The sequence below is a fragment of the Ornithorhynchus anatinus genome, chromosome 1 (assembly GCF_004115215.2).
Source record: "Ornithorhynchus anatinus isolate Pmale09 chromosome 1, mOrnAna1.pri.v4, whole genome shotgun sequence".
NCBI lineage: Eukaryota > Metazoa > Chordata > Mammalia > Monotremata > Ornithorhynchidae > Ornithorhynchus > Ornithorhynchus anatinus.
This window is the reverse complement of record NC_041728.1, coordinates 15,977,150-16,004,420: the sequence shown is the minus strand read 5'-3', so window position 1 is coordinate 16,004,420 and position 27,271 is coordinate 15,977,150. Positions and strand designations below refer to the sequence as shown.

Genomic DNA, 27,271 nt, shown 5'->3' with positions numbered 1-27,271 from the left:
AACACAAAAGGGAGATGGCAAAAGGCGCATTTCAGAGGACCTCAGAATCAACATAGCAAGTGGCAAGAAGTTGTAAATTTCGGTCCAATGTTTTCGGGGGGAAAGGGAGCAGGATGGAGCTTTAATGTCAGTCATAATGAGGCAATTATGAATGAGCAGTGCTTGTCAAAACTTAACCAGACCATGAGCAGGGCGCCGGTTCACACCACCAGTTTCAGGCAAAAGCTGCCGAGCACCGGCTTTATACCAACGTAATGTTTTGTGGTTTGTTGGTTTGTTGGTTTCTTTGAATTACATAGTAAGCGCTTTGGAAGCTTAAGCTTTTCAGTAATAATTCCTCCTCCCAACACCACCTACACCCCTGAATTCAAGTTACCATCCCCGAATTTAAATATTTGCCTTGTTCAAATAACTTCTAAATGAACTCATTATTTTTCGTTTCTTTTTGTATTTTCTGCATTGTAGAGGCTAGCAATGATATTAGTTCTAGTGTGGGAAAATATTATAATTGAGATCTGGTAAGTTATTTGCAGACTTCAAGTTTTTCTTTACACTGTGCTGACATTTAGTACAGCCCCGGTGAGGAAAACAATGCTACCATTCATAGCTCTAGACGTAGATTTCAATCGACTTAAGCGGGCACAATGAAACTTGGTCATTCACTGGTTACCCATATTGTGTTCTCAAATTTTCTCTCAGCAAAAGTATAATGACTCAGTATTGTATGGTTGCATAGACAAGGGCTCAGAACAAGAGACACTAGTTTTGTCTGACGGTGTGAGAAAGTCGTGAAGGGATCTTTTCTTCCAGATGGTGTTAAATTCAGCTGCCTTTTTAACATTGGCCTTGCAAAGCAATCTGCTGCTCTCCCTTTCACAAAGAATAAGTCTCGGTTCCCACTAGTTAACATGCATACTCACGCAACCTGCAACTTCACTCCAACTGTTTTACAATGCAGTGGTATGCTAAATAAACTTGATCCGGTTTCTGTCAATGTTAAAACTAGCTTTCAAAGAACTACTTAACTGATATTTACACTTCTTTTGACTTAAAGCTACATGCCACTGGAATATTTCAAATTTCAAAGAAATATCTCCTCATTTTAGGGTCATTTTCTAGATTATCTGTTAAACCCTTCAAGACACAATATGTTCTATCTCATATCGAAGTCCTTGAACACAAAAACAAAATGTCAGAAGTTTGATGTGCAATATAAAAAGAAAAACTGGGGACATGTTGCAGCAGAGCAGTGGAACAGTAAAAAAAAAACATTGAAATGTATTTTATTGATTGATAGTCATGTAACATTAGTATGGTACAAAGCAAGTTTGATATGACAATGGCAAACACATAATTATAATATTGTTTATTTTCCTTAGATGTTATATTTAACACATTTACATAAAAGACCAAGACGCAAGCAAAAGCTTAAGTAATTTGACTCCATTGAGTGCTTTCAGTAAACAATAGGTTTCCCCAGCAAACATCTTATTGCCCTAATTGCACCTCCTTGAGAAAGAAAACCACACACTTTGTAATGTAAATGTTAATTGTAGTAGACAATGGCTCTAGGTAAATAGCACCCCTGGACATGAAGTAAATGAAAGGCACACAGGCACTTAACAATGAAAGGTTGTTTGCACAAACAGTGCTTCAAATGTAAATAAACAAGGGTCTTCTCACCGGTCACTACAGTAGTAAAACTTTGGCACGTGTACAGCAGCCAAAGTGGGAATTTATGTAAATAAAGTCTCTCTCACTTCTGGTTGAAACTAGCAGTGAAAGTTCAGAGCCCTCATATCCCAAGTCCTGTCAATTGTTTGAACCGTATACCAGAATTTACTTCTTTGCCAGAGAAACTCTAAATGGATTACAAGCAGTGGAGGCCATTTGCGAGACACGGGCCATTTGAGTCATGTTTCTAGCTGTAGAGGTACACAGTTTGTAGATACATCTTTAAATGCATACCCATAGGTATATGGCACGTGATATGGCACGCTACACGCAATGGGGATAAATAAAGGTTCAGTCAGGTTATTTCACTGAAGCTTTCCTTCCAATATTACAAAGTACTCTGCAAAGTCCTTTGCTGCTTAAAATTTCTGGAAGCAGATCTTGAAAACATCCTCTGAATGTACGGTGATTGTAATCTGCTTTAACAAATTTGGAATGTTCAGTAGAATCATTGCCAGGTGGGTTTGGAAAACCCCCCAAGTCGAGTCCCAGGGTATACTACGACCAGTGAAATAACCTGTTAGGATATCCGGTCAAAAGGTACCCACAGTGTTCTTAATGATAATGCTAAATGCTTATAAATAGGTATATTGATTTTTTTAAAAAAAAGATAGGTGGCAAACCAAAACGTGATGCCTGAGAGTTTGGGAGAGGAAATAGGTGGAGGTTTGTGGGCAGAAGATAAGGAGAGAATGAGGGATTGGATAGGGAGGCGGGGGGGTGGGACTGGGGAGAAGAAGGGAAAGGCAGGTGACACATAAGGAAGCAAACTTCTTAGAATGTTTTATGGAGGTTCTCTGCCTTTATCTTAAATATTGGAAATCTCAACTGTAGGGGGAAAAAAACCCCCAAACTTAATTATGGGCAGATTAAACAGTGGTTATAGAATTAACAGAAACAGACAGTATGCAGCAGCCACAGAACAGTTGGTATTCTCCCTTGGGAGCCTGCAGATGGCTGTGGGTGGGAAATGCCTCTACTTTCTTAAGCAATGGAGATGAGTATGGTGTGGTGCACTTGATGTTTTTTTCATACCCCACACCCCCCAACAGGGCTGTCTGTCATAGGCTGCCGGGCCATGGCATTACGACTTGCCCCCGAGCGTGGGAATGGAGCCGTCCAGCCGTTCACATCTCCTGCATTCCGTTTAGCGGAATCAATTAGGCAGGACAGACCCTCCGATTCCCCACCCCCTTTCCATTTTTTTTTTTGGTCAGGTCTATATACGTCCTAATTATTTCAGTTTGGGATGCCAGAGCTGTTTCCCGGATAGACCTGATCATCCTTAAACAAAAAGAGAGGAGGCGCACACGTGGGTTTTGGCGTAAATGTCACTTTCATTTCCAATGCTAGACGCAGAGTAAGACACAGAACATTTTTTAACACTTTGACAAGGGGGGAGGCGATCTCGTCTCCATCATGTCTTTCTGCTTCAGTAGCTTCCTCAAGGAAACCCTCTTGGAACACAGAAGCATCTGTCCTTGCATTTTGAATAGAAGAATAAAAATCAGCCATCACTTTTTTTTCCATTTTTGCAGCTCCACCGAGTTCTTAGTAGACATAAATTATGGACCTTCCCTACACTCCAGTGTTAACTTTAAAAAAAAAAAACAGCCACCTGATTTCATATCACTTGAGATATAACCCAAATACATTTTAAAATATTTTCTCACAAAATGTCCAAATTGTTCCACATTGACCTTTTTTTCCTGGGGGTGGGGGGCGGGGGGGTGGGTAATAAGTCATTTAACTGCATCGAGTCATTCTGCAAACAGATACTCCATATCTCTAAACACATCTTTCTAAAAAAATACATAAGCCCTTAAACTCAGAACTTTTTATCAGAACAGCAAAGGTTGCACATGCATTGTTTACCCTCAGCATTGTTTCTTGTTTGCAGCATTTAAGTAGTCCTCTTGAGACAGCTGATAACTTCATAATTCGGAAATGGGTGTCACCATCTTCTCCACTCCCTCCTTCGCCATAAAACGTTAGAGATAGAGAAAGCATTCCTGACCTTTCCGGTTTTACTGTCTCTTGCAGTGGCTTCTCATTGTGCCGCGCTCCACGATGATCTTGAAGGAGTTCTTACTTTCGGTTATCTAGCTTTATGAAGACCAATACACTCATACAGCTAGATAACCAAAGATAACAACTCGCTTCCCTCACCAGACTTTTTTTTTCCTTGTCCTCGCTAGAATCCAGGCTCCAGACTCTTTTCCACAGGCGTGCTGTCTCCTCCAATCGTTCTTGCCGCCGTGCTTTAAAAGATTCATCCTCTTATGCAATTGTGACCTGGTTTTTGTTTGTGTGTATGTGTGCAGCTAAGACACATCCAAAAAAAGAGAGCTGTTGCCTTCAAAGTTTATCCCGAACTTTTTTTTCTTTCAGCAAGTAATTTCCGGCAGCGAGAGCCAACAATTCATCTAATAACATCAGAAAATAAAACCAGCTATTAAGGTGCATCAAGCTGTTAAAGAGTGAGAAGCATCCATCCCTTCACAGGCCTCTATTTGCATTGTAAATTGCTTCATTCTCACGAAAGACTCTTTAGCCTCCCTCTATAGAGATGTGTAAAGCCATCGGCATTTTCCAGCGCCGTGTAAGGAGGAGAAAAAAAAAATCCCATTTTATAGAAGAAGTGACAAGCTGATTCAAGGATCTGCTCCTGATCCTTTTGGATTATGCACCGTATAGAGCTTTTTACCAAATGGAGGCAAGCTGGCTGGCAAATATCTTGTGTGTGTGTGTGTTTTAGGGGGAAGGTCCTCGGTTTCACAGGGCTTCTAAGGCTGGGGAGAAGAAGATGCCGTCTTGCTGGAGTGCTGCTGCCCCCGGTCTGAAAGAAGGAGAAAAGGGCCATCATTGGAGGGGCTTTCAGTGCCAAAATGTGGACCAGCCCGGCAAGGTCAAAGGTTCGAGACCGCGGGAGACCAAGGTAATGGTGATGTCATGAGAAATCTCAAGTACATGGTTATTGATATGCATCAGTGATCAGCAATCTGCCCCGCGCCGACTGCATCAACAACAGCAGCAGAAGAAACAGCAGCAGCAGCAGCAGCACTGCAACAATTCCTATTTTCTCCATCAACATCCCTTCGTCTAGCGCTACCGACTGCTGCTGGAAAATCAACCCGCGGCCTTTTTTTTTCTTTACCTTCCTTGTTGCTAGTGTGTAGATCGCTCTAATATCCAAAGACTGGAAGAAATCTCTCTCTAAGGACAGATAAAAGCGTTTCAGATCTGGGTAACGTCTTTGCCTGCATTTCTCTCCTGGCAGACTGCATGTGCAGAGAGATGTGAGGCACTTTGCTATTGCTTAAAGCAGGGCCTTGCTTTCTGGGACTGGGAATCAGATCTGGATTACGCAGCGAGTCGATGGGTAATTACATTGACAATTTGCTCTGGTGCTGTGTTTTTAATGGCTTCACATCTCAGGCATGTTTTCTATCTAGGGCGGTTTGCGGGGACTTTGCACCATGGCCGTTGTGCAACGCATTTTGCTTTGTAAGTTTATACTGAATCCTGCAAGGAGCAGACTCCATCCTGGCACCAGGACATTTTACAATATCTATACAGTATCTGTTTAGGGGCTAAGGGGAGAAGGGAGGAGAATGAGAGAGAGACAGACAGACAGAGCGAGAGAAGACAGAGGGGGAGTATGTAATGGAGGGCGGGGGGGGGGGGTGAGGATTCGTGTGGGTATTAGAATATACTGCACAGGTAAACACTACAACAATAATTTCATAAAATATTGTAAACCACCTCCTTTAATAAAAAGACTGTTTTTTTCATTTTTGTATTTTGCCCACATCACTTGGATACAAGCAAACTTAAATGACTCAAGGGAACTGGAAAGAAAAACATTTGTAAGTTCCTGAATAAATATATTTTCTAAGATTTTAAAAATTTTAGATTCCCCTCGCCCCTCCCCCTGTACTCCTCTCCTTAATTATATATATATAATATGTGTGTGTAGATGCTGTAATACATTACTTAGCTGATTACTTTTCAAAGAAGTTTGCTGAGTACACACAATTCACGGTTTATAACCCTTTTCCTCTTTCTCTGGGCAGTAATCTCTCTCTCTATTGTATATCTACAATATTTATCCATTTTTATTCTACTGTATGCCCTCAACCACACATCCATGTTACAGTTTGCATAAGATGCAAATTCAGCACAGATATGGCTCCTGACTGGTATATTTAAAATAAATGATGAGTTATGGTTAGTTCAGGTACTCTCTTTGTAAAATATAAACTGAGAGAACATTATATAACGTTTATTCACTTCACACTCAGAGCATTCTTCAACTGATTTCCAAGAGCTAATTTATAAATTCTCTTTTATTTGCACTGGTTAACTGGCTGTCCAGATATGTTCAAACACTTTCAAAATGAACACCTTTGTTTCATTAACTCTATTAATTTCTATACATTGAAGACATATGTGAGGGGTTCACAGTTTACCTACTACTACCTACTTACAAATATACATACAGCAATACATCCTACTGACAAGAATAACTAATAAATACCTCAGAAGGTTAAAAGTGAGAAGAAATGATATTACTGTATTGCCAAATTAATGTTTTAAACCCTAACCATGTTCCTAAAGATTATCTGTACAGATAACTAATCCGATACCCATTATGTACCCATATTGTTTAAAAGGCCAATGATTCTGAGATCCTTGCTCTTTAAAAGAAGAAGCACCCTATGCCAATAAACTAGACCATAGGCTATGCTGGACATTTTTCATAAATCACGCTGTTGAATGAATATAAGGCAAGATCTACCAGTACTGCATGTGCACTTTGTTAGTTTTTTTTTAAAAGCAACTGTAGACAACAATCTGCTTATAATTCATGGAGAAACTCCACCATCTAGCAATCCACCATTGCTTCTTCATTACATTGGAATATAGAGTCACAATCCAGGCTACTGACACAGAAAATCCAAATAAAAGCAGAAGATCATTTAGACATTATGTAAAACTCCAAAGAGCTCTCCTATACCAGATAGGATTTTTTTTTTATTTTTCAGTATCTAGGGGCAGAACCATTAGTGGAAGGGCATGTATTACACAAAGCATGTGATGAGATGCATTAAACTGTTCAAGTAAAAAACCTGACCATCAAAATATGTTCATTATCTATCTATGTGTAGGTGTACATGTGCTCATGTGTGGTGTATGGATCATGGCAGTACATGGGAGTGAATGGACTCTATCTTTCTATAAACTATCACATATATGACCAACACTAAATACGTTTTCATAAACACCCTGGAGTACTGACTGCTGAATGCCAAAATGGGCCAGAAATGGGAGATCTGTGTGATTTAAATATACGTGTAAAATGAGGAGGAAAAAAATACTGTATTGAAATAGTCTATTCTATTCTAGGCCACATCACCTAGTCACACCAACTGTCTGGAGGTCTAGCCACTGTACCTGTCACATTCACTGGAGATTAATCATTGGAGCCCCAGGAAGTGAAAATAGCCAACGTGACTATTAGAACCTCACTGTTCATTAGCCACATTACCAATTAAACCTTCTACCTCTCAATCATCCAGTAGGTCTTTTAGAAATCTGCAGATGCCTGATTATTTGAATACCGTAAAGCTTTATCGAGCAATTGTTCATATACAATTATATTAATGTACTATTAAACAAAATGTGAAACAAGTTGAAGCAACTGTGCTATTTTGAAGATGACTAGCACTGTCTATCGTGCATTCATTCTCAATTGTAAAGAGCAACTACTAATGCCTACACGCTTTCATTTCAGATGTTTCTGCTCTGTAGATAGCTGAGTAGTAGAATACAGTTCAGCTGTAATCTGCATATTGAAAGATATACTGAATCCAAATGCCTTGTCTGCTTGCTATCTAATAAATTCCCATTAATGGTCAGTAGATTAGGACGTGATTGTCATGCTTGTTTTCTAATCTTTTTATAGGTCTCCAGATGGCTGTGACGTAAAGTGAAACATCCTGGTTTTCTTGGGAATAAACAACCTCTGCTCAGGCTAACGTGGAAAGTTTATGATGTTTCATGCATTAAAATCAGATAATATCTATTCTGTAAATTCAAATCTACCTAGGCGATCCTATCTGTGCTACTGCAGAATTCAGAGAGAATCAGAACATTGCAGGAATCCCCTTTTCATGTTTGGTTTGTACAGTTCACAGAGATGTAAACCACAGTCCACTAATACAGTCAAGGCAACCATTTCCTATATAAAAGCCATTTAATTACAGCTATTTGTATAGCTCAAGTAAGGCACTTGACTGGCTTGCTTTCTAGTAAAAGTGTCCTATTATTTCCTCTGATTCCAGAATTTCTTTTTTATAGGCAATTATGTGTTATGTTTGTGCCATGCTTGATATAGAACATTCAGAGTACTACGTATTAAAAAGCCAAACTGCAGATATGAAAGCTCAGATCTTCTTGAATTTTACGTATTTGCATAGATGGTGTGAACTTAATTACACCCAAGGCCTTAGGTGTGCCATACAGCCAATACTGCATTTTCTTTCTCTGGTTTTGGGTTGCACTTTGTGGAGCAAACAAACAAATCTAAAGAAAGGAAGAAAGATTACCTTTTGGAGTGTTATTTGTCTTCTCCTTTTAGATTTCTTTGTAGCTTCATCTGAAAAATAACCAAGGAAACAAAATGATCATAGTTTTAACACCTATCTTTAAGTACAGATTCTGATTTGAATGCAATTTTAAAATTCACAGGGGCATCCCTGCTAACCAGTATACTCAGTATACTCGTTAAAACGTATCAGGCCCGAATTTGCTCCCTGTTGAAGTTATTAGTTCCTTAAAATGACATGACAATCCATGCAGTAGGCAGAATGGGTGTAAGGTTCTTGGTACGTGAAGAGTTAAATATGCTAATTTGCATTTAAATGGAATCGTTATAATGGGGATGTATAACACATAGAATATGGGGAATTTTCTCTTGTTTAAGATTATTAAAAATATGTTGGGGTTTTTTTTAGTTGTTTTGGGTTTTGTTTTGTTTTTTTTTTTCCCCCGCGAAAGGTTGGGGGAAAAACCCTGGAAGCACAACCAATCTTGGGGAAGTGCAAACTACCAACCAGAGATATGGGAAGTTACCTCCACCTAATGATTTTTAGATTATATATAAATGTAGAAGCACACCAGTGTCCTGAAACATATATGGCCAAAATTCCCGTTATTTCAAAAACGGATGACTCAAAACAAATGCCATCCACTTGCTGGACACACAGTTTTTGATAGGGTTACTTTAAACGGGGTACGGAGCATATGCACCTCAGGTCATCCTGATTGGTTCTTTTCCCTTCTAAATCAATGAATGATGCAAAACCTGATTTCCCGAAAAGTGGCACGTTTTCTCCTCTATCTCCCAGTTTTAAGTAAGCGTGTGCTCTCCCCCAATTGATTGCTTATCGGTTTTAGGATTCCGATCGTTGGTGCTTTACAGTACAAAAAAAAAGTAGCAGAGACTTTCAGTTGTGCCTTTTGGAGCTTCCCTGTCCTGATCAGAGCTGTGATTGCTAGAACCAAGGAAGTGAGGGGAGGAGGAGGGAGACAGAATAGACAGAGTAGAGCCTCAACCGGCTGTCTTTGGCCTAGGGCAGCAGCACCCTATCTAGGTAGCGGCCTGTGTCTCCCGCAAGGGCCCCCTGCCCGTGGTCACGACCATGTACGACGCTCTTATTCACGTTCTCATCCATTTTCACGCTGAAATAAATTCTTCCGACCAACTCCCATGCCAACCGTTCCACCAGCTGAAGAAAACCCCGCATTGCTCAGCGCCGGCCCTCCCTCCCCTCCTTCCCCCGACCCCAAAGTGCACAGCCTTCCCGAACCTAGCCTGGGTCAAGCAAACACCCCCAAAGAGCAGGAGACTAGAGGGGGATTAAAAAAACAAAAATCTCTCGCAACTAGTCCGCACCACAATGCAATGCCTATTTTCGTGCATCTGAACTTGGAGATCCCCGCCGAAGGGCTTTGATCCTCGGAGAGGATTCAAAAGTAAGAGCCGCCTCCTTCCCTGCTTTCCGCCTAGAAAAGAAGTTTCTCCGAGCCTTTCCACTACAAGTTTCCATCGTCGGAAAATGTCGTTTTTAAGAAACCCGGGAGAAGTGATTGATGGGCAGCCTTCGCCCGGCACTCGGCGATGCTAAGTCGAATTTTATTTGGCAAACTCCCCAGCACGGTCCTGAAACGGTGCCGGGGGCCAACCTTTTTCTGATAAAAGCTCAAGCCAAAAGCTGTCTCCCATTTGGCCGGTTTGGGACGGTACAGACCCAAACTCCGTACCGGATCAACAGGTTTAGCATCATATGCACAAAAATCAATTAACCAATCCAAGTCACCAGCTGAATTCATCACCCGGCGAAGCCCTCTCCTGGGGGGGGGGGGGGGGGGGGGCTAAGGGGAAAACCGGAGGCCCCCCCAAGCCTCCGGGATGCCAGTCCTATCCAGACGACCTGCTTTTGGGATGCCGGGGTTGACCCTGACACCCAGCCCGACTAGAGCATCCCTTTCCCCCAGCCCCGAACCAGAGAAAATACACATCGAGGGCAAGGGATCTTCGCAAACGTGCGGTTGCCAGAAAGCACAGGAGTAACACCGATACAGAAGCACCATCACAATAACTTCTCCCCCTTGCACATTACGCAAAGGTACTTACATGGTTCCTTTCATTTGCTCCCCAAGCTAGCTGGTAGCGATTCAAATCTCCGGCAAGAGGAAAAGATCCCACGGTCAGACCCACCTACGCGACCGAAGCCCGAAAAGCCGATTTCTCCCGGGTCTCCAAAAATTCAAGACCATCCCTCTCTTCACCACTGTTCAAAGCTGCCGTTTAAGTCCACCGAATTATTCTTGCTTGGTCGAGTCTAAAATAGTTTAAATAAAGCTTCCATCCGAGGGAGATGGGGAGGAGGTTGGGGGAAGTGTGAAAAAGAAGAAAAAAAAAACTTTTTTTTTCCATGTCAGGTATTTGCTCCCTACGCCCCAGAGAAGAGAGTGAGGTGTTGGGTGTGAGGCTCTGCAAGTTTTTTGGGAGGTTGGCCAAGGTCTAGTCCAGCCCTCTCTGCTGAGGAGGACGTGCTCTGAAATTCAACCAATTTCCCCAACGCTTTTGTTGCTGATGAACTGAAGCCCTATTGTTCATCCATTGCCACGGTCTTTTTCAGGTCCTCCTATACGTTATGCGTTGCCAGAGATAATGAATTTGCACCAAAACCTCTCATAGTCCCCTTCTGACAGACGGAACAAATTAGAAATGTCTAGTCTAAAGAAGAGCAATAGTTACATTTTCCTATTGTAGGGGGGAAAGCACACATTTCTTTGGAAACTTCTTTCGCCTTTTCTTTTTCTTCTCCTTTTTTCCCTCTCTTGAGTTTTCTCTTGGTTTCTCTGGATTCACTTTTTAAGAATGGCTTCTTCTGTACCTCGGTCTTCAGTCACTGCACCATTTTGTGCAACTTGAGGGCTTCCATGAAAAAAAAAAAGATTCTGGGCGATTTTATTCGCAAACTTGTAGAATGACCTTTTGGCTGCACATATTTTTTTAAAGCTTCCCTCCGAGTTTTTTTTTTCCTTTTGTTACGGTTATTAAATAGGTTTGGCTAACGACGGGCGACACATTTTGGGGGGATTTTTATTCTTTAACACTTGGGCCATTCATAAGGTACCACAGAAGGGCCATTGGGGCTATCTATTGGTGGGGCAGAACAAGAAAGTGTGTGTGTGTGTGTGTGTGTTTTCCAGGGAATGCATGGGCTAATTCAATTTGTTCATGAGAGAGAAGACTGGTGGGAGGCTGAGGGAAAGAGATAGAAAATTGGGGTGGGATGCCAAGTGAAAGGAGGTTAAGGATGGAGGGGGGGTGGCTCAAAGTGCTTATGCCGAGAAGTAGGGCTGTGCAGGAAAAGGGCATGTGTCTTGGAAGAGTGTGGGGCTGCGGGTGGAGGTGGGGGGTCTGCAGAAGGTTGTTTTTGGCCTATTGGGGAAAAGCCTCTGGTGGGTGTCTGCGCGCGCGCGCGCGCGGGGGGGGGCGCGCGCGACTGTGTGCGTGCGCGCGTGTCTGCGCGTGCGTGTGTGTGTCCGGGGGAGGAGGGCAAAGGAAGCGAGCGGGGGAACGATTCCGGTGAGGCCTCGTAAGGAGAGGCGGCTCCCGGGAGCGGGGGGCGCGGGCCGGGCCGGGCCGGGCCGCCCCGCCGAAGGGTTTCCCGCCAAACGCAATCCCGGGGCAGTGGAGGCAGGCACCGGCACCGCCACCGCCTGGCGGGCTGGAGCGCGCGCGCGTGCCCGCACCGTCACATACACAGACGCACACACGGAGCCCGCGCGCGCGCACACACAGACACACACACACACACACACAGAGACACACACGCCCGCCTCGCATGCATGTGCCTCCACGGCCCTGCCAAGAAGACAAAGCTCTTTGTGGAGCCCCCGGACCTCCCCAAACCAGAGCCCCGGCCGCCTGCGGATGGGGAGGGCGAGGCCGAGGCCGAGGCGCGCCCTTCCCTCCCCTCCATCCTCCCCTCCATCCTCCCCTCCATCCTCCCCCGGCCTCGCCGCTCCTCCTCTCCCCGGCACCGACCAGCGCGCTTCCAACTTGTCCTCTCCCCGGCCAAGCAATCCCGCCTGCAGGCTGGGCCCCAAGGCTCCCCCCGGCCCTCGCCCCCCTTGGCCCACCTGCCGGGCTCGAGGCTCCTCCGGGCCCGGGGAGGGCAGGAGGCGCCGGCCTTCGGCGGCCCGGTCCGGGATGCCGCCGCTTCCCACGCCCGGAGGACCTCGGCTGGGCTGCGGGGTTTGGTGGCGAACGGCAGAGGGATGGCCCAAGTCCTCGGGGTGACGTTTGGGCCTCGGTTGGAGAGGCTCCGCCGCCCCCCTGCACGCCCGTCTCCCTTGCCTCCTTCACCCCCATCCTCTTCCCTCCTCCCTCTCGACGACGAGACTGGAGCTACTGAGTTGTCCCGCTCTTTTCCTCGGCCTTCCCTCTTCAAAAGAGCCTAGGACGAGGGTAGACGTGACCGGGATGGGCAGCCACACGCAGATACATACAAACATGCCCACGCCGTGTGCCCTTCGCACCTCTGGCTTCCCTCTCCGCTTAGCCGACCACACCACCTGCACAGATCGAAGCACCGACCGGAGTAGGAAAACGAGGGAGACTACTGCCTTCCTCCTCCTCCTCCACCCAAACCTGGGAGGGTGCTACCGCAGACAGGTACGCCGGTACCGAAAGCAGCAGCCTGGACCAGTCAAATGGAGGACTCGCCCCTACCTACTGAGAACACGTGTATCTTGGGCATTAACGTTTTTACGCATAGGGATGTCGCACCAGCTCTCCCCTTCCTCTTCTTCGGGAGAAAAGCAAAGAAAAAAAGTTCCAGGTTCAAATATCTTCAGCTACGCTACCTGGCTAGGGTTTAATTTGTTTTTTCTCTGGGGAGGGGGGGTTAAAAAGGAAAAAAAAAAATCACAGAGGTTTATTGGGTGGTGTGGAAGCGCCGACGGGCTTATGTGTGGGGGAAAAACGGTGGAGAAGCTACCCGAGGCAGCTGTGGGGTGGCAGGTCTTCACACACGTCCATCCAGACTCTCCGCCGGGTGTTGCTGCAGTTTCTGCCTGCTCGGCTGCTGCAAAGGAGGTTGCAGGGGAGGTTGCAGAGGAGGCTGCTGCTGCTGCTGCTGTTGCTGCTGCGAGAGGCGTCGCGGCCCCTGGCGCGGCCGGTCCCGCCGCCTGCCGTCGTCGTCCCGCTCCGTGTTTTCCCCCCATCCCCGCCTTCCCGTTCAAGGTTTTAGCAGCGAGGTCACGTCCACTGACGTCAGCCACACGGCCCGCTCTACGTCCGGCTACATTTACATACATCAAGGAAATTAGGGCATTAAAAAAAAAAATATATATATATATATGCAAATCCCGCCGAAGAGGAGACGGGGCAATCCGGGCGCCATCGCCTCGTCGTGAAGATTTTAATTAAAAGGGAGCGGGGGAACCCCCTTAAAACAACAACAAAAAAAACCCCAAAAGAAAAAAAAAATCAGCGGGGCAGCCTGGGGGAAGGCAGGCTGTTTCTGCTCCTGTTCGGTGGGTGGCTGAGGACGGCCTGCAGCACCGCACAGAGAAGAACAGGTTAGAGAGGAGGCTGCTCCAGACTATGCATAATCAGGGCTCCGCTGCTCCTCCATTCTCCTCTCCTCCTCCTCCTCCTCCTCCTGCTGCTGCCGCCGCTCCCGTTGGTTCCAGCGTCTATTATTTTTAATACTGATGCATATGTAAAGGTATATTTGCATTTTTTTAATTCACTAAAAGTTCAGGTTCTATCGTTCTCTCTCTCTCTCTCTCTCCTCTTTTTTTTTTTTTACTCTGCCGCTCTCTATGCTATTAGGCACAGTTTCCTCCCTGCTTCTTTTGGTTTACGGTTTCGAATATGCACATTTTGAATCGAGGCAAGCGGTGCGATATGCTTGTTTGGTCGTAAAAGAAGAGACACATCTTCCCGACGTAGACCTTGATGGGCTGCAATGCCAAGAGCTCGAGGCTGAAAGTTCGGTCGCCTAATTAACTTCCTATTAGCCAAAAAGACAGTTCGGGGAGGGAGGGGGGGGGGGGGCGAGGCGTTCTGGCTAATGCGTGGAATGGGCACGGTTTGCAACGATTTCTGCTATTTCGATGCTGAATTACTAGGTCGGTTCGCATGTATCGCCCTACTGGTTTCGGGAATCTCTTATTTCAAAAAATATTCCTTTTCAAATTTGAAGACCTAGGAACGGACAGCTCTCTGTAAGGAAGACATGTTCAACCATATTGTACGTTCTCCCTTAACTGCTACCTTTCGTCTTTAACTTAGGTGGGTTCAACCAGATAGCAAATCGCGTCTGAAAGGCATCCTTCCTGATGGACTTCGCCAAATATTCCCTATTTTCGGCCCATTTGCTTGTCCTTAATATTCCTAGGCCCCCGAGGTGGATCCAAAGGCTATTTAAGGGCCGTTTCTTCTTGGTAGCAACACGCTTTAAAAACGCAGGGGCTTTAAACGGACCAAAAATGGAAAATGCCACGTTTTCCTAGTCGAAAAATCCTCTCTTTTTCAAAACCAGGAACACCCCGTTGCAGAGCCTAAAGAGAACAACATGCACACCAACACATCGCATTCACTGAGATCGGTCTAAGTACATGCATAGGTAATTAGTCCGTTAGGAATGACTTACCTGCATGAACAGACGGGGCAAAAGTTAGCCCTCCCTAAAGACCGTCATGCGGTCCTCTATGAATTCTCCTTCCACTATGCAGAAATGTGTTATGTTTTTCCCTCCCGGATTATTCGGCGCCCACCTCAGCATCGGTACTTTCATCCTCTGGCAGTTCTTACGGTATTTCCAGCATTATCTCTAGCTCCAGTCTTACGAGCCCTAACACTAAAGTACTCCTCCGATAGGTCACCCAATAAAAAGTGGTCAGACGGCTACACGTAAAACATTAAAAAAAAAAACAACCCACCACACAGCAACAAAACGGAAACAGAAGCCCTCATCCGTTAGGTTAGTTCTTACCTGACCACATCTAGCCCCAGTGCAGTGGTAAAGTACATTTCCCGGCACGTTTGGGGCAGGAGGAGAGGACTCCACGACCGACCGCAGATTGGACGCATTTTAGGTCCCGCCGGGGACACCTAGTTACCTAGCCCCGTTGGGAAGGTGGATCTGTTCTGGCGACGCGCGGGGAGATGCGATTCGGTGGCCGGGAGGGTTCGGGGCCCCGGGAAGGGGGCGGGAGGGCGGACATCTCCGGGGTCGGTGCCCCCGGAGCGCCTTTGCGGGGGGTGGGAGCGCGGGGCTCGGATGGACGGGGAGGAGCGTGGGCATGGGTGCGTGCACCGAGAGGGTCTGTCTCCCAACCGCCCGCCCGTCCGTCCGTCCGTCCGCCCGCCCGCGAGGGGGGGGCCCGCAGCTCCCTGCCCCCCGACGGAGAGAGGGTGGGTGGGCGCCGTCCGGGGAGCGTCCCATCTCCCTTCCCGGCGGCCGGGGTGGGAAGGGGTGTCTTACCCCGGGGCCGGGGGGCCGGGGGGCCGGGGGGCCGGGGGGCCGGGCGGTCCGCCGGGTGCTGCCGGAGGGTGGGGAAAGCCGACGCCGCCGACGCCGCCGCCGACGTGTTCTGTCCCAGCCGGGCTGCCGTGCCGGCCGCCCCTCGCCCGCCCCCTCCCCGCCCGCCCGAGGGGGGGCGCCCCCCCCCGCCCCCCATTACCATATGGAGGCCGCGTCCCCGCGAATCACAGCGGCGGCGGGCGGCATTTGAATAAGCCCCGCCGGCCCCCGGCGCCTCCGCGCGGGCGGCGCGCGCCCCCTCCCTCCCCACCCCCTCGCGCGCGCGCGCCCGCCCGGCCGCGGGGGCCGACGGGAGGGAGGGAAGGCCGGGAGGGAAGGAGGCAGGGAGGCCCGCGCCGGCCCGGACGCCCCGTCACCTCACCCGCCCCGTCACCTCACCCGCCCCGTCACCTCACCCGTCCCGTCACCTCACCCGCCCCGCCTCGCCCTGACACTTGAGCCCCAAGTCGGGGGATTCACCCACCACCCGAACCATAAATACCAGTTCAAGAAGGAAAGGCGGCTGGGGGGGGGGGGGGGAGACCAGAGGCAGATCCCCTCTCCCGGCCATTGGACATTTCCAAGCTAAAATTAGACCCCTTGAACTTCACCCCTTCAGACTCCTCACGTGCCCCCCCACCATTTCTCCCATTCGTTGTACACTGCAAGCGCTTAGGGCAGCGCTCCAAACATAGCGAGCGCTCAATAAATACTCCTGACTGACTGAATCCATTGGCCATTTTAGGCAGAAAAGAGAGGAGCGACACGTCTCCGTCGACCGTAGTTTAGGAAAGATGCCCAGAGACGTAACGTTTAGGTAATCGTCTAAAAAGAGCTTTGCTCACACGTGTGAGTGGGGATTAAAGTTTGTTTTTTTAAAAAAAGAAAAATGGAAAAATATCCCAAATGTCCCCAAATGCGCAAAACGCAGAGGTCGGCGAATACAGCATTTTTCGGATATTATTAGGGGGGTTTTTTTCACTCAAGATGAGCCGTCTTAGAAAATAGAATAAGTACGACCCCAAATAAGAGGGTCAGTCAAAAAATCGGCAACTCCTAGATTGAATGTTTTTTTGGGGGGTTTTTGATTCACATAGAATGACTTCCATTTTGAAGTGGGCCGCACTCCCTCAGTGATGCGAAGTTTCACATTTTAAAATACACGTTTTGTTTTGTTTTTTATTTCCCCCCCGTCGGAAAGGTGATTCCCCTGTATAATGCGAGAGGAATCACAACTCCAGAAAACACCGCAATCATCTTGAGGCTTTACCTATTATAAAAGGTACTTCTCGGGATTCCTCAGCCAGCTAGGCTTTGGAGCCCAAAAATAAACTAAAAAGCGCTGCTGATTAATAATCTCTCACACGACGGCTAAAGACAGCAAACCGAAACCGCAGGAGACCAGCTTGGGGAGGCAGAATTCCGAATAATGAGAATTTTAATACCGGTTTCCAAGATGTGCGAAGCTGCCCGATGGAAAGGGGGCTTTGCCAACCACGGATTGGCAGGGATCGATAAGACTGCCCCAATTCAAATCGATCAGCAGGCCGGACAGTATAGTCACTGCGGCTCTCAGTCCTCGCGTAGCCAACATTTCGGAACGGGCGGTCGACGGACTGGCTTTCCTTTTCGTTTCCTTGAAAGACCCACCGCCCCCCGCCAAAAAAAAAAATAAATAAATGCCCGACCAGGCCGCTCTCCCTTGTGGCGGAGCGTCAGCGAAAACGACGGCTTAGAGCAGTCCATCCTCCCTCCGACTGCCTAAATCATCTGCCTACAAAGATTAAACCTCCAACCTTAGCATTTCGACAGCCTGGCCCGAAAAAGGGGAGGCACGTTTATCAGAGAGTGGGTGGTGGTAAAGAAAAGAAATGAAAGCGCGGAGAGCTGGAAGTTAGGGATGGAGTGGGAGGCGGGCACCCACCCGGAGCCTCCAACCTCCTATTTATTCTCCCCCCTCGCCCTCCGGAGGGCATCTCCTTTTCACAGGACGCCCCTGGACTCCTTCCCACGGTCTGAAAGAACTTACGGCCCCCGAATCGGGGGCCCAATTCCTGGTATGGCGACCAGGTGGGAAAGGTGGGCATCTCCGGGGGGCCCTAGGAGGGCCTCTGCGGCTGTAAGGGGTGTCCGGGGAGGGCGGAGCGGGCCGGGCCGGCGATGCCCCCGGGCCCTATCCCCATTCCCGATCTCCATTCCCTATTCCCATCCCCATTCCCCATCCCCATCCCCATTCCCTATCCCCATTCCCCATTCCCCATTCCCCATTCCCAGCCCCATCCCGGCCTCCTCAATCTCCCGCCGGCAGGGGGAGGGCGACACCTACCGGCGGCGGGAGCTAGTGCAGCCGGGGGCCCCAGTGCCTCGAAGCCAGGCGCCACGCTTTTCGCCAAAGCCCACATCGCCCCAACTTTACCCGGGAAGGCAGTCCGATTGCGAAAAAGCCAAGGATGCTACGGACTTCCCAGCCCGGAAATGCAGCCAGAGGGTCCTGATGGCGAGCCAGGGGAATTGCACTAGCAGGGGAAAGGGGAAAGAAAGAAAGGGACCCAACCCACCCACCGTCCGAAAGCCCAGAGACCAGCGACTGAGCGAGGCCCGGGAAGGGAAAAGAGACGCGGAGTAATGCCAAAATGATGCCAGCCTCTTTTTAGGTCCGCAACCTGACCTTCTGCAAATACGCATCCAGGCCCGATTTGCAGTTCGGATGCTTATCCTTGATTTTACCGCTAACTGCAAATCCTGTTCCTTTCAAATGAGAAACCGGAGCAGGGTTAATTAGGCAAGCTTAAGCGGGGGGAAGATCTTTGGGTCAAGGACACACACACACACACACCCATACACACCCACACACTCACCCTCACAGTCATACACACACACACACACACACCCCCGCTACAGAAGTCGGGAGCGGTGGGTAGGGTACTTTTAGAACCTCGGCTCTTCGGCGTAGACAGCTTCGCGACCCCCTCCCTCCTCCCTCCCCCCCCCCCCGCCATCTCATTGTCGATGTTTCTAGGCTTTTTAAAAAATCAGAACTAATAATACTTTTCTTCATCGTGATCGAAGCTTTGAAAGTATTTGCGGTTGCTCTAGAGTTACAGTTCGTGCCTCTGAAGTAACCGTTGACGGTTAAAAAATAATTGTGCCCGCTCATTAAAATCGCAAGCTTAAGAACCAGAGGTAAAAGTAAATACAAAGACCTAAGAGTGATAAGTATTTTGCACAAGTGAAACCAGATTATGGAATGCCAGTTTAGTTTTCCTTAATAATAGCCTCTACTCAGTGTGGAGACAGTTGTTTCGGGGGGCGGGGATTCCAGGAATTCCCAGTGTTGCAAAAAGGAACGACTAGATTGGACATTTAGTTAGGTGGTCCTTTTCTCCACCAGAACTTCGGGGACCCATAATTTATTATGATTTATTGCTGAATTCCATCTCAAGAGTTTGCCTCCGCTTTAAAACCGGTCAAAACGTTAGGATCTTGTTAACCTGTGAGAATAACAAGGGAACCTTCCTCCCGTGCCCCCTGGCAACGATTTAGGTAGTTTAAGATAATTTGCATTCTTCGTTTTTTTTTTAAAATGCCAATTCTGGAATTCAAAATCTAGCTCTAAAAATGACCTTTAGCTTGAAAGTTGAATGCAGTACTATAGTCTGAAAATGATTTCCTTGCTCTGTTCACTAGTTAGAACTAGGTGTACATTAAAAAAACCACAGAAAACACTAAAGTTCTGTAGGATTTTTACAAGTTCGGTATGATTCCTCAATTGTAGCAATTTCATTTTTATTCTTTTGAAATATACCAGGCTAGCCCTTGATCATCTGAAAATCCAAAGTTGGGGGTAGGCCTATTAAAAGAAAATTTAAAAAAGAAAGTGGCCGTAACGTGCTGTTTAAGAGACATCTGCACTGCAAATCCTTTTGGGGGATTTTTTTTTTCTTATTACCTTTCTTTAATGTAGATCCAAATATGTTCTGCCAAATGCATTCACATGCAGGCCCTAGAGCAGCTGTTATGATGTATGGTTAAATGTGCATTAATAATAATGAACAAAATACAGCTATATCTTAATGACGTGTCTTCTGAATGAATCCTGCACCTCTCTGCATATTAATGTTCGTCCTTTCCTTCTAAAATGGACACCTCCATGAAAAAAAGGAATTGTATGCTGCATTCAGCATGACATGAACAGCCACCAAACGAGCCAAATTCCGAGTTACCTTTTAGCACTTAAAAAAAAAAAAACCTCGAAAGGTGTAGGTGGTCACTTTTTATCGTAGAAGGAGAGGAGTTCGTGCAGTTCGGTTTCATTCCAAACTACACAATTCCTTGCTTGAAGAATTTTCGTCTGTGGTTCAATATTCTTTTGTTTTAGTGACTGTGGAAACTGTTGATTTTGCCTTTGGCACTGAGAAGATGGATACCTATCATTTTGTCTTGAAAATGGTGGAACTTTCATCAGATTGCTAATCACAAAAAGGTATTACCATATTAAGCCATATTCCTGTCAATTCCGTGGATACCAAATGAAAAGTTAGAACCTGTGAAATAGTTTCTCATTTCACGGGGATTTTAAGTGCCTAGACTTTTATCTCATTTCTCTACACCTTTCTTTTTATATTCTATGGGGGAGCAGGGAGAGGGGGAGGGGCAGTGGAGGAGGAAGAGGAGGAAGGACGGGGGGTAGAAAGCGAGTTTCGGAAAAGGGAGTTTCAGGTAACCGTCTCCCTTAACATCTTGCTCTCGTCTTGGGATCCTCCCAGTTTTATAAGAAAACCAAGGCAGATACCCAGTCGATTAATTCTCCGGTCCTTCCTTTGTCACCGCTCCCTTCTGGTGTGAGTGGTTTGCCTGCGTGCCCGCGTCTGTTCTCGGGAGAGTAGCCGGGAACGGACGGAGGAATCGATCAATAGGTGTGTAGATAGGCAAGCCGGTTGATCTGCGCATTTTTGGAGGTGGAATGACGATAAAGAAGTTAAACTCTGGCAGTCGAACCGACAGGCCACAAGGCCCCTGCCTGCATCAGGGTGGCAGAAGGCGCCCAGGGACGGGGGCGTCCTTGGCTGCCCCGAGCAGGTCGCCGAACCGTGGGACCCCCTGAGGTCCCAGCTGAGAATGGGGGGGACCCCCTTAGGTCTAAGCTGAGAGTGGGGGGGACCCCTTTAGGTCCAAGCTGACAGTGGGGGACCCCCTTAGGTCCCAGCTGAGAGTGGCGCTCGGTGGCCACCTGTGTGCCAGGGTCGGGGGAGGGAGAGGAAACACCGTCTCACAACACCTTCAAAAACAGGGGGTCGAAATGCACCCAGACCAGGGATTAGGGCGGTTCCGTAGGACAATTATTATCAGCGTCGTTAGTGCTACCGCCTTCGATAACAACAAATTCGTTCCTTTCCCGCGGAGCCGGCGCTGGAGCCCCTTCGGTCCTTCAGTGATACCGGGGCGTGGCTCTCCTCTTACGCCCCCACTCCTTCTTCCCCCCCTTTGTACCACCAAATCCGTCCTCCGAACGGCCTGTCACAGGTGTAATCTACTGCAGTGGTTTGACCGAACCGCATTTCCACCTCCTCTAGGTCGTCACCACTGCATCAAACAAATGCCTCCCTTTCCACCACTAGAGTGGCGGATCTGCTCAGGGCCCACGCCCCTGCTACCGTGCAGACCTTAGAAGCCAGCTGACAACTCCCGACCAAACCCATAGGCGCACCAAATCTCTCGCTCCCTCCCCTCCCACTATCTCTTCTCCCTCCCTCCCACTGTCTTTTCTCTCCTCCCCCCCCCCCCACCTCCACCCTCTTTCTCCCTGAGTCTTCCTCCTTTTCCCTCTCTTCCTCTCCCTTCCCTATTTGGCTATGCATGTCCACCCATCCATTCACACCCGGTAGGTTGAAGAGCCTCTGCTCTTTTCCTCTCCATGTTCAAGGTTACACGCCTGTCCCTCCCTTCTCCCCACGGACCTGCAGAAAGCCCCCGTCAATAGGATACCTTGTGGCTGCGCACCCGGAAAGAGAGAGAAAAAAAGAGAGAGTGTGTGAATGTGTGGTGTGTGTGTGTAACAAGCCATAGATTGGGCGTCATCAGCTGATCAGACGTACTAATCCAAATCTTTTCCGCTTAATTTTTTTTTTAACCAACAGTAAGAAATGAGGTTTAAAAAGGAAAGGGAGGAAGCACCAACAGCCCCCCGAAACCTTGCTCGTCCCGCATCCTGATGTGCCCGGGCCGGTGTGCCCAGGCCGGTGTGCCCGGCCCGCTGTGCCCAAGCCGGTATAGGGAGGAGTTGCGACCGGCAAACTTTCTCTGTCCCGGGTCACCCTAAAGCGCCCTGGGCCTCCCACTTGGAGTAGGGAGCGACTGGCCCTCGGGCCAGCCGGGCGGTGCAAACCAGACGAGGGGTTGTCGAAGAGGACGTGGGGAGGGGACGACGCCCCGGGGAGGAAGGGTCAGTCCTCAGGCTCCCCATTGCCACCCGGGGAGGAAGGGTCAGTCCCCAGACTCCCCATTGCCGGCCCGGGGGAGAAGGGGTCAGCCCTCAGGCTCCCCATTGCCGGCCCGGGCACCTCGCCTCCTCGCCCAGTAGCCCGACAGCGGGACCGAGATGGGGCAGGGCTCCGGGCTCCAGACCCGCGTCCCCGGGAGACCGAGTCGCCTCCCTCTCCTGTTCATCTTCCTCCTCCTCCTCCAGCTCTCCACCTCGTGCCCAAAGCACATGCACGGACCTTCCCGGGCTTCCTCTTCTTCTCCCCTTCCTCCTTCTCTCTCTCCTCCTCCTCTCTCCCCTCCTCCCCCCAACCCCAACCCCAACCCCCGTTCCCCCTTCTTAATGATCTGTCATCATTATTTTATTATCAGCAGTTACTAACCCCCAGCCCGGCCGGCCCCAGCCTTCGGGTTTTCGGGGGCCGAGGGGCGATGGAGCTGACCTGGCCGAAGGGCAGAGCCCGGCGGCCCAGCTGCCCCAGGTACTTACCCCAAGCGGTGCCAACTTCCACTGCCAGGCTGGGGGACCCGAAGCCCGCCTGCCGTCCGGCCGGTCGCTGCTCCTCAGCCTCTCTCTCCTCTCTCTCTCTCTCTCTCTCATCACGGCACACGCACACACACAGTCACACACACGAGGATTACTTGTGACTTTTAGAGCCAAAGCCTGATAATTCAACGGAGGGGGTGGGGGGAGGGAGGGAGAAAAGGGGAGGGAGGAGGGAGAGAAGAGGAGGGAGGAGGGAGAAGAGAAAGAAGGGGGGGGGGGGGAGAGAAGAGGAGAATGACAAGTGACAAGGAGGAGAAAGGAGAAGACCAAGAGGGAGAGACAGTGGGAGAGACAGAGACAGAGAGACAGGAGGGGAAGGAGGAGAGGTGATGCTGCCTCCTCTGCTGCTGCTGCCTCTGCTGCTGCTGCCTCTGCTGCTGCTGAGGATGATGATGAAGGGGAGGAGAGGGAATAAGGACAGCGAGGAGGGGTCGGGGGTAGTATAGGAAGGCCGGGGGGGAGAGTTTCTCTCTTGGCCAGCTGCAACTGGACGCCCCCGGAACCCCCCGGGAAGGGGGCGCGTCAGCTCCACTAGGACCAACGACCGAGGAAGTGAAAAAGCCGGGAAGGGGGGCGGTTTGGCATCGACCCCCCCACCCCCTCCCCTCCTTGGGTTTCTCCACTCGTCAAGGGGTTGCACCGTGCAGGCGTCCGAGAGGTGGCCAGAAGGGGTGGGCCGTGGTGGGCTGCGGGAGAAAATCCAGGAGGCCCCACGGGTCTAAACCCCAACTTGGGTCGGCGCCTCCTGAGCCTCTTCCCCGCTCTGGGTCCTGGGAGGTGGACACATTCGCGGCCCACTTTGGACCGCCACCCTCCTCCTCGCCGTGCCGCCCTCGCCCACCCACAGTCGCCCACCTAAACCGTAGCCTCCGAGTTCAGGAAGGGCGCCAACCTGCTCATCACCCGTTTTAGAATACAGATTCCTTTTTTTGGGATACCCACGATGAGTTATTACCGACTGCATCCTTGGTTGGTTTTTTTTTTACAAGACGGAAGGAAGGAGAGAAAGGGGGGGGGAATAATAGAGGTTTAATACAGAAAGTAAATTCATTTTTCTCCCGAGGTTTTTGAGCTCCAAAACATGCCCAGTCAACAGAGTCGCGCCCGCTTTAGTTGATGCAGGGAAGCGGGGCTGGTCAGATACAGGTGGGCGAGAACGGGCCAGCAGCTGTATCGATTATTTGAAGAGTTTTCTCTCCCTCCCCTCCACTTTTTTAATTAAGTGGGAAGAAATGAGTTTAAAAAAGGAAATTCTTGCCCCCCCCCAAAACCACAAAAACAAAAAAGCACCGGAGCGATCAATTGAGACTAATAATATCTGGAATGCTTTTCTAGCGAATAATGTTTTCAGATTTTAGTAAAAGGTGGATAGATAGATAATTCATTATTTGAGTGAGTTAAAAAAACACCAAAACCCGATTTGCTTTTCAATCCAGCAGCCCCATTAGTTTCTCTTAAATACATTAACAAAAGCAGAGCCGCAGAGTTACTAAATGGCTGGCTTTACGAAATGTAGAGGACATGCACCCCAACACACAGAGGAATCTGACATGCAGCAATATATAGAACCCATTTGTAGATTTCTCTTAATACACTGCACTCTACTGAAGAAAGTTCCAGTGCTAATACCCTAAACGCACAGAGACCATCCGTTCTCAAATAACCATCACTTCAAACACGCTAATTTCCTTCTGTATTTTCTTGTTGACCTGTAGGTGAGATATTATATTTACACTGAAGGTTAATAGGCACAAAATATATTTATGCTTACATTTTTCACGCAGAGGATGCAGAATGTGTCAGAAACAGAAGAACCCAACCTGGTTCAAAGAAAAAGCTACATTTTAATTAGGCTCTCCTATAAGAGTTTGTTAATGTACACAATGGCGATTGCATCAGAAGCCTCCTCCCTCTCTCCTATTCAAATGATGGTGCTAGATGATATGACAAACAACTAATTTGTGTATGTGTACGATATAGCAACGAGATGGTGATTGATATAAAGTTATATAGCTGCAGTGTGTCTGCAAGGAGAGGTGAGTGTTAATTATGAGGATTTGACACCGTGTTTTAGGATGTGTTTACCTGTCAAATATTATTTCATAGTACCCAAAAGGAATTAATGATTGATTGGGCCAGACAATGCCTGGAAGTGAAATGGAACAAACGAAGTTGTTCTTTTAAAATTATGTTGGATTTAGCCAAATAAAAAATGTTTATCCTGTAGAAAGCAAAACGAGCTCATTCCACAAACTATCAGTTACACCCTGATCGTATTTTACCAGCATGATGTAGTCTTTAATTCTTTTACAGAATGGGAGAAGTGCAGGAATACGCGCATTCACACGAACGCACGTACACACCCGGAACATATACTCACCGCGCAAACTCGGAGTTTACACGAACAATCTACCCTCCCCCACGAACATTTTATAGGCTCATTTAATGTCCTGTGATTGGTATTTTGTTCTACGCGAAGCACCTGCACATTTATAAAAATGCAAAATGTGTATATGTGGAACGTTTAAACTATATTCTTTTGGAACTGTAGAATGCGTATATGTACAGGACCAAATACGTATGTCATTCTTTCCTGCGTTTTTGATACAATCATTCTTTTTCTAAATCATTTCATTTCCTAAAAATCACTAGGTCTAGTTACTTGCGCGGGGGCGGGGGGGGGGGAACCCACGCTACATATAGTGCCTTAGATATTAGAAACCCCCGTTAAAAATTACTCTGTGACCTGAGGGCTTTTAAAATTCCTACAAATTTTCAACTCTCAGGAATGGATAAAACTCACGCCCATTAAATATGATCAAATTTTAAAATTCCCTAACTGGATAATTTAACTTATAGATTGCGTGGTTTTGGGGGCACATCTCCACAGTGACGATTTTTCTCTTCTGAATAAACGAAAACAATAATCATAGTAACAAAAATAATAAAGCCTGGATTATCTTGGCCCTTTTGTTCGATCTCAATAAAAGTCGACTTTTTCCTTCATAAATCTAGTTCCGCCGTGTCAGGAGCCCTAAATCGTTTACTTTGAAGATGTTTCCTCCTCCTTCGCCCTCTTCTTCCACTTCCTCGCTTTTTAGTCCTTCTCTTCCTCCTCTTCTTCCCCTTCTTTTTCCTCCCCGTCTTCTTCCTCTTCGTCCCTCTTTCCTACTTCTACTTACACGTCTTCCTCCTTCACTTCCTCCTCCTCTTCCTTCTCTCTTCTTTCTCTTTCTCTCCCTCCTTAAATGCCAAGGGAAGACATGGATTGCTACCTTAAAAACCTGATCTGATTCTGGAACAACAACAACAAAAATCATTCTTACCTGTTGGCATAAAGACGGAGTTTTAGTGCCAAGTTTCTCCCGTTGTGGGTCCGGTCCCTTCAAAGCTAACCTACGGGAACTTCGTCCGAGCGAATCCATTTAACACATGGGATTAATGAAGAGGAGAGCTAATGCCAGCGCTTTCACATCTCTTGCCTCTGCCTATTCTAATGATTCACATTATAATAATTAATAGAGGAAAAGCCAGTAGTATTTTCTAAGCCATTTTGACAGAGACACATTTAGCTGAACTGGTTTAGATTTTTTTTTTTTTTGATGACCATGCAAATGGTTCGACATCTTTTCCTTGTTTGTGTCTTAAGATTGTCCAGCCATTTGTGCAGAGAGTTGCATTTTAACATCATCTTAATTTGGGAGTCATATAAAGACAAAAGTAATATATATATACTTTCTCATAGATGTAGATCTATCTTTCGCATTGCTAAACATCCTTCCCTCTAAAGTAAACTACCGCATACTGGCTATTTTAATTTGTTGATTGGTTTTATTATGAATTTATTTAAATCGTGAAGGGTGTGGTCGCTCGCCATTTATCAGAAATAATTAACTGGGAATGTCTTTCTTTCCATCGTTCATTTTACTTCGTCAGCGATTAGATTTTCCTGCGGAATTAGCGTCCAGGTTGGGTAGGACCCCGGGACGCCATCACTTTCTCCCTTCCTCTCGCCTTGATTTGGGAGATTTTTCGGGGCGGAGCCGGGTGTTGGCAGCGGGGAGAGGAGGGCACAAGATACAGTTCCCCCTCGTTTTGGAAAAACGGGTGTCCGTGTTTGATCATTTCTGGGGTGGGGGGGCATACAGTACCAACAGATGGACATTTAGGAGTGACCCCCGGGCTACATTTAGGAGTTGAAACATTTAGCTTCGTACTGGACGCCCTAAATAAGGATGAATCAACCCAGCGTCGCGGGGGCTACCTCTCCTGGGATGGCAGGTCTTTTGCCCATCCGAGCTGTGGCAACCCCAGAGTTTTATGGTGTCTACAAGTTTCCATCAGACACAGGGCAAAACAGAGTCGGAAAGCGCTCCCAGTTGAGCCGGGGTGC

General features: G+C 47.9%; 1 protein-coding gene, 1 long non-coding RNA gene and 1 other non-coding gene across 4 annotated transcripts; all 3 read right to left on the bottom strand.

Annotated features, from left to right (window-relative positions):
* Positions 1-1,267: 1,267 nt before the first annotated feature.
* On the bottom strand, positions 1,268-22,987 carry LOC120638235. 2 transcript variants are annotated; one of them, XR_005659792.1, is made up of 3 exons: positions 22,822-22,987; positions 8,346-8,395; positions 1,268-4,573 (listed from the first exon to the last, which is right to left on the bottom strand). It is a non-coding gene; the product is annotated as an uncharacterized LOC120638235 (long non-coding RNA). The 2 variants fall into 2 exon arrangements; XR_005659793.1 differs by lacking the exon at positions 22,822-22,987 and adding an exon at positions 10,436-11,100.
* MIR9-2 (microRNA mir-9-2) lies at positions 3,823-3,890 on the bottom strand. The gene has a single exon (NR_034949.1). It is a non-coding gene; the product is annotated as a microRNA mir-9-2 (primary transcript).
* LOC114814234 (E3 ubiquitin-protein ligase ZNRF2-like) lies at positions 13,165-15,587 on the bottom strand. The gene is made up of 2 exons (XM_029071906.2): positions 15,321-15,587; positions 13,165-13,619 (listed from the first exon to the last, which is right to left on the bottom strand). The coding sequence occupies exons 1-2, from the start codon at positions 15,328-15,330 to the stop codon at positions 13,174-13,176; spliced, it is 456 nt and encodes a 151-aa protein (XP_028927739.1). The 5' UTR covers positions 15,331-15,587; the 3' UTR covers positions 13,165-13,173.
* Positions 22,988-27,271: the final 4,284 nt, after the last annotated feature.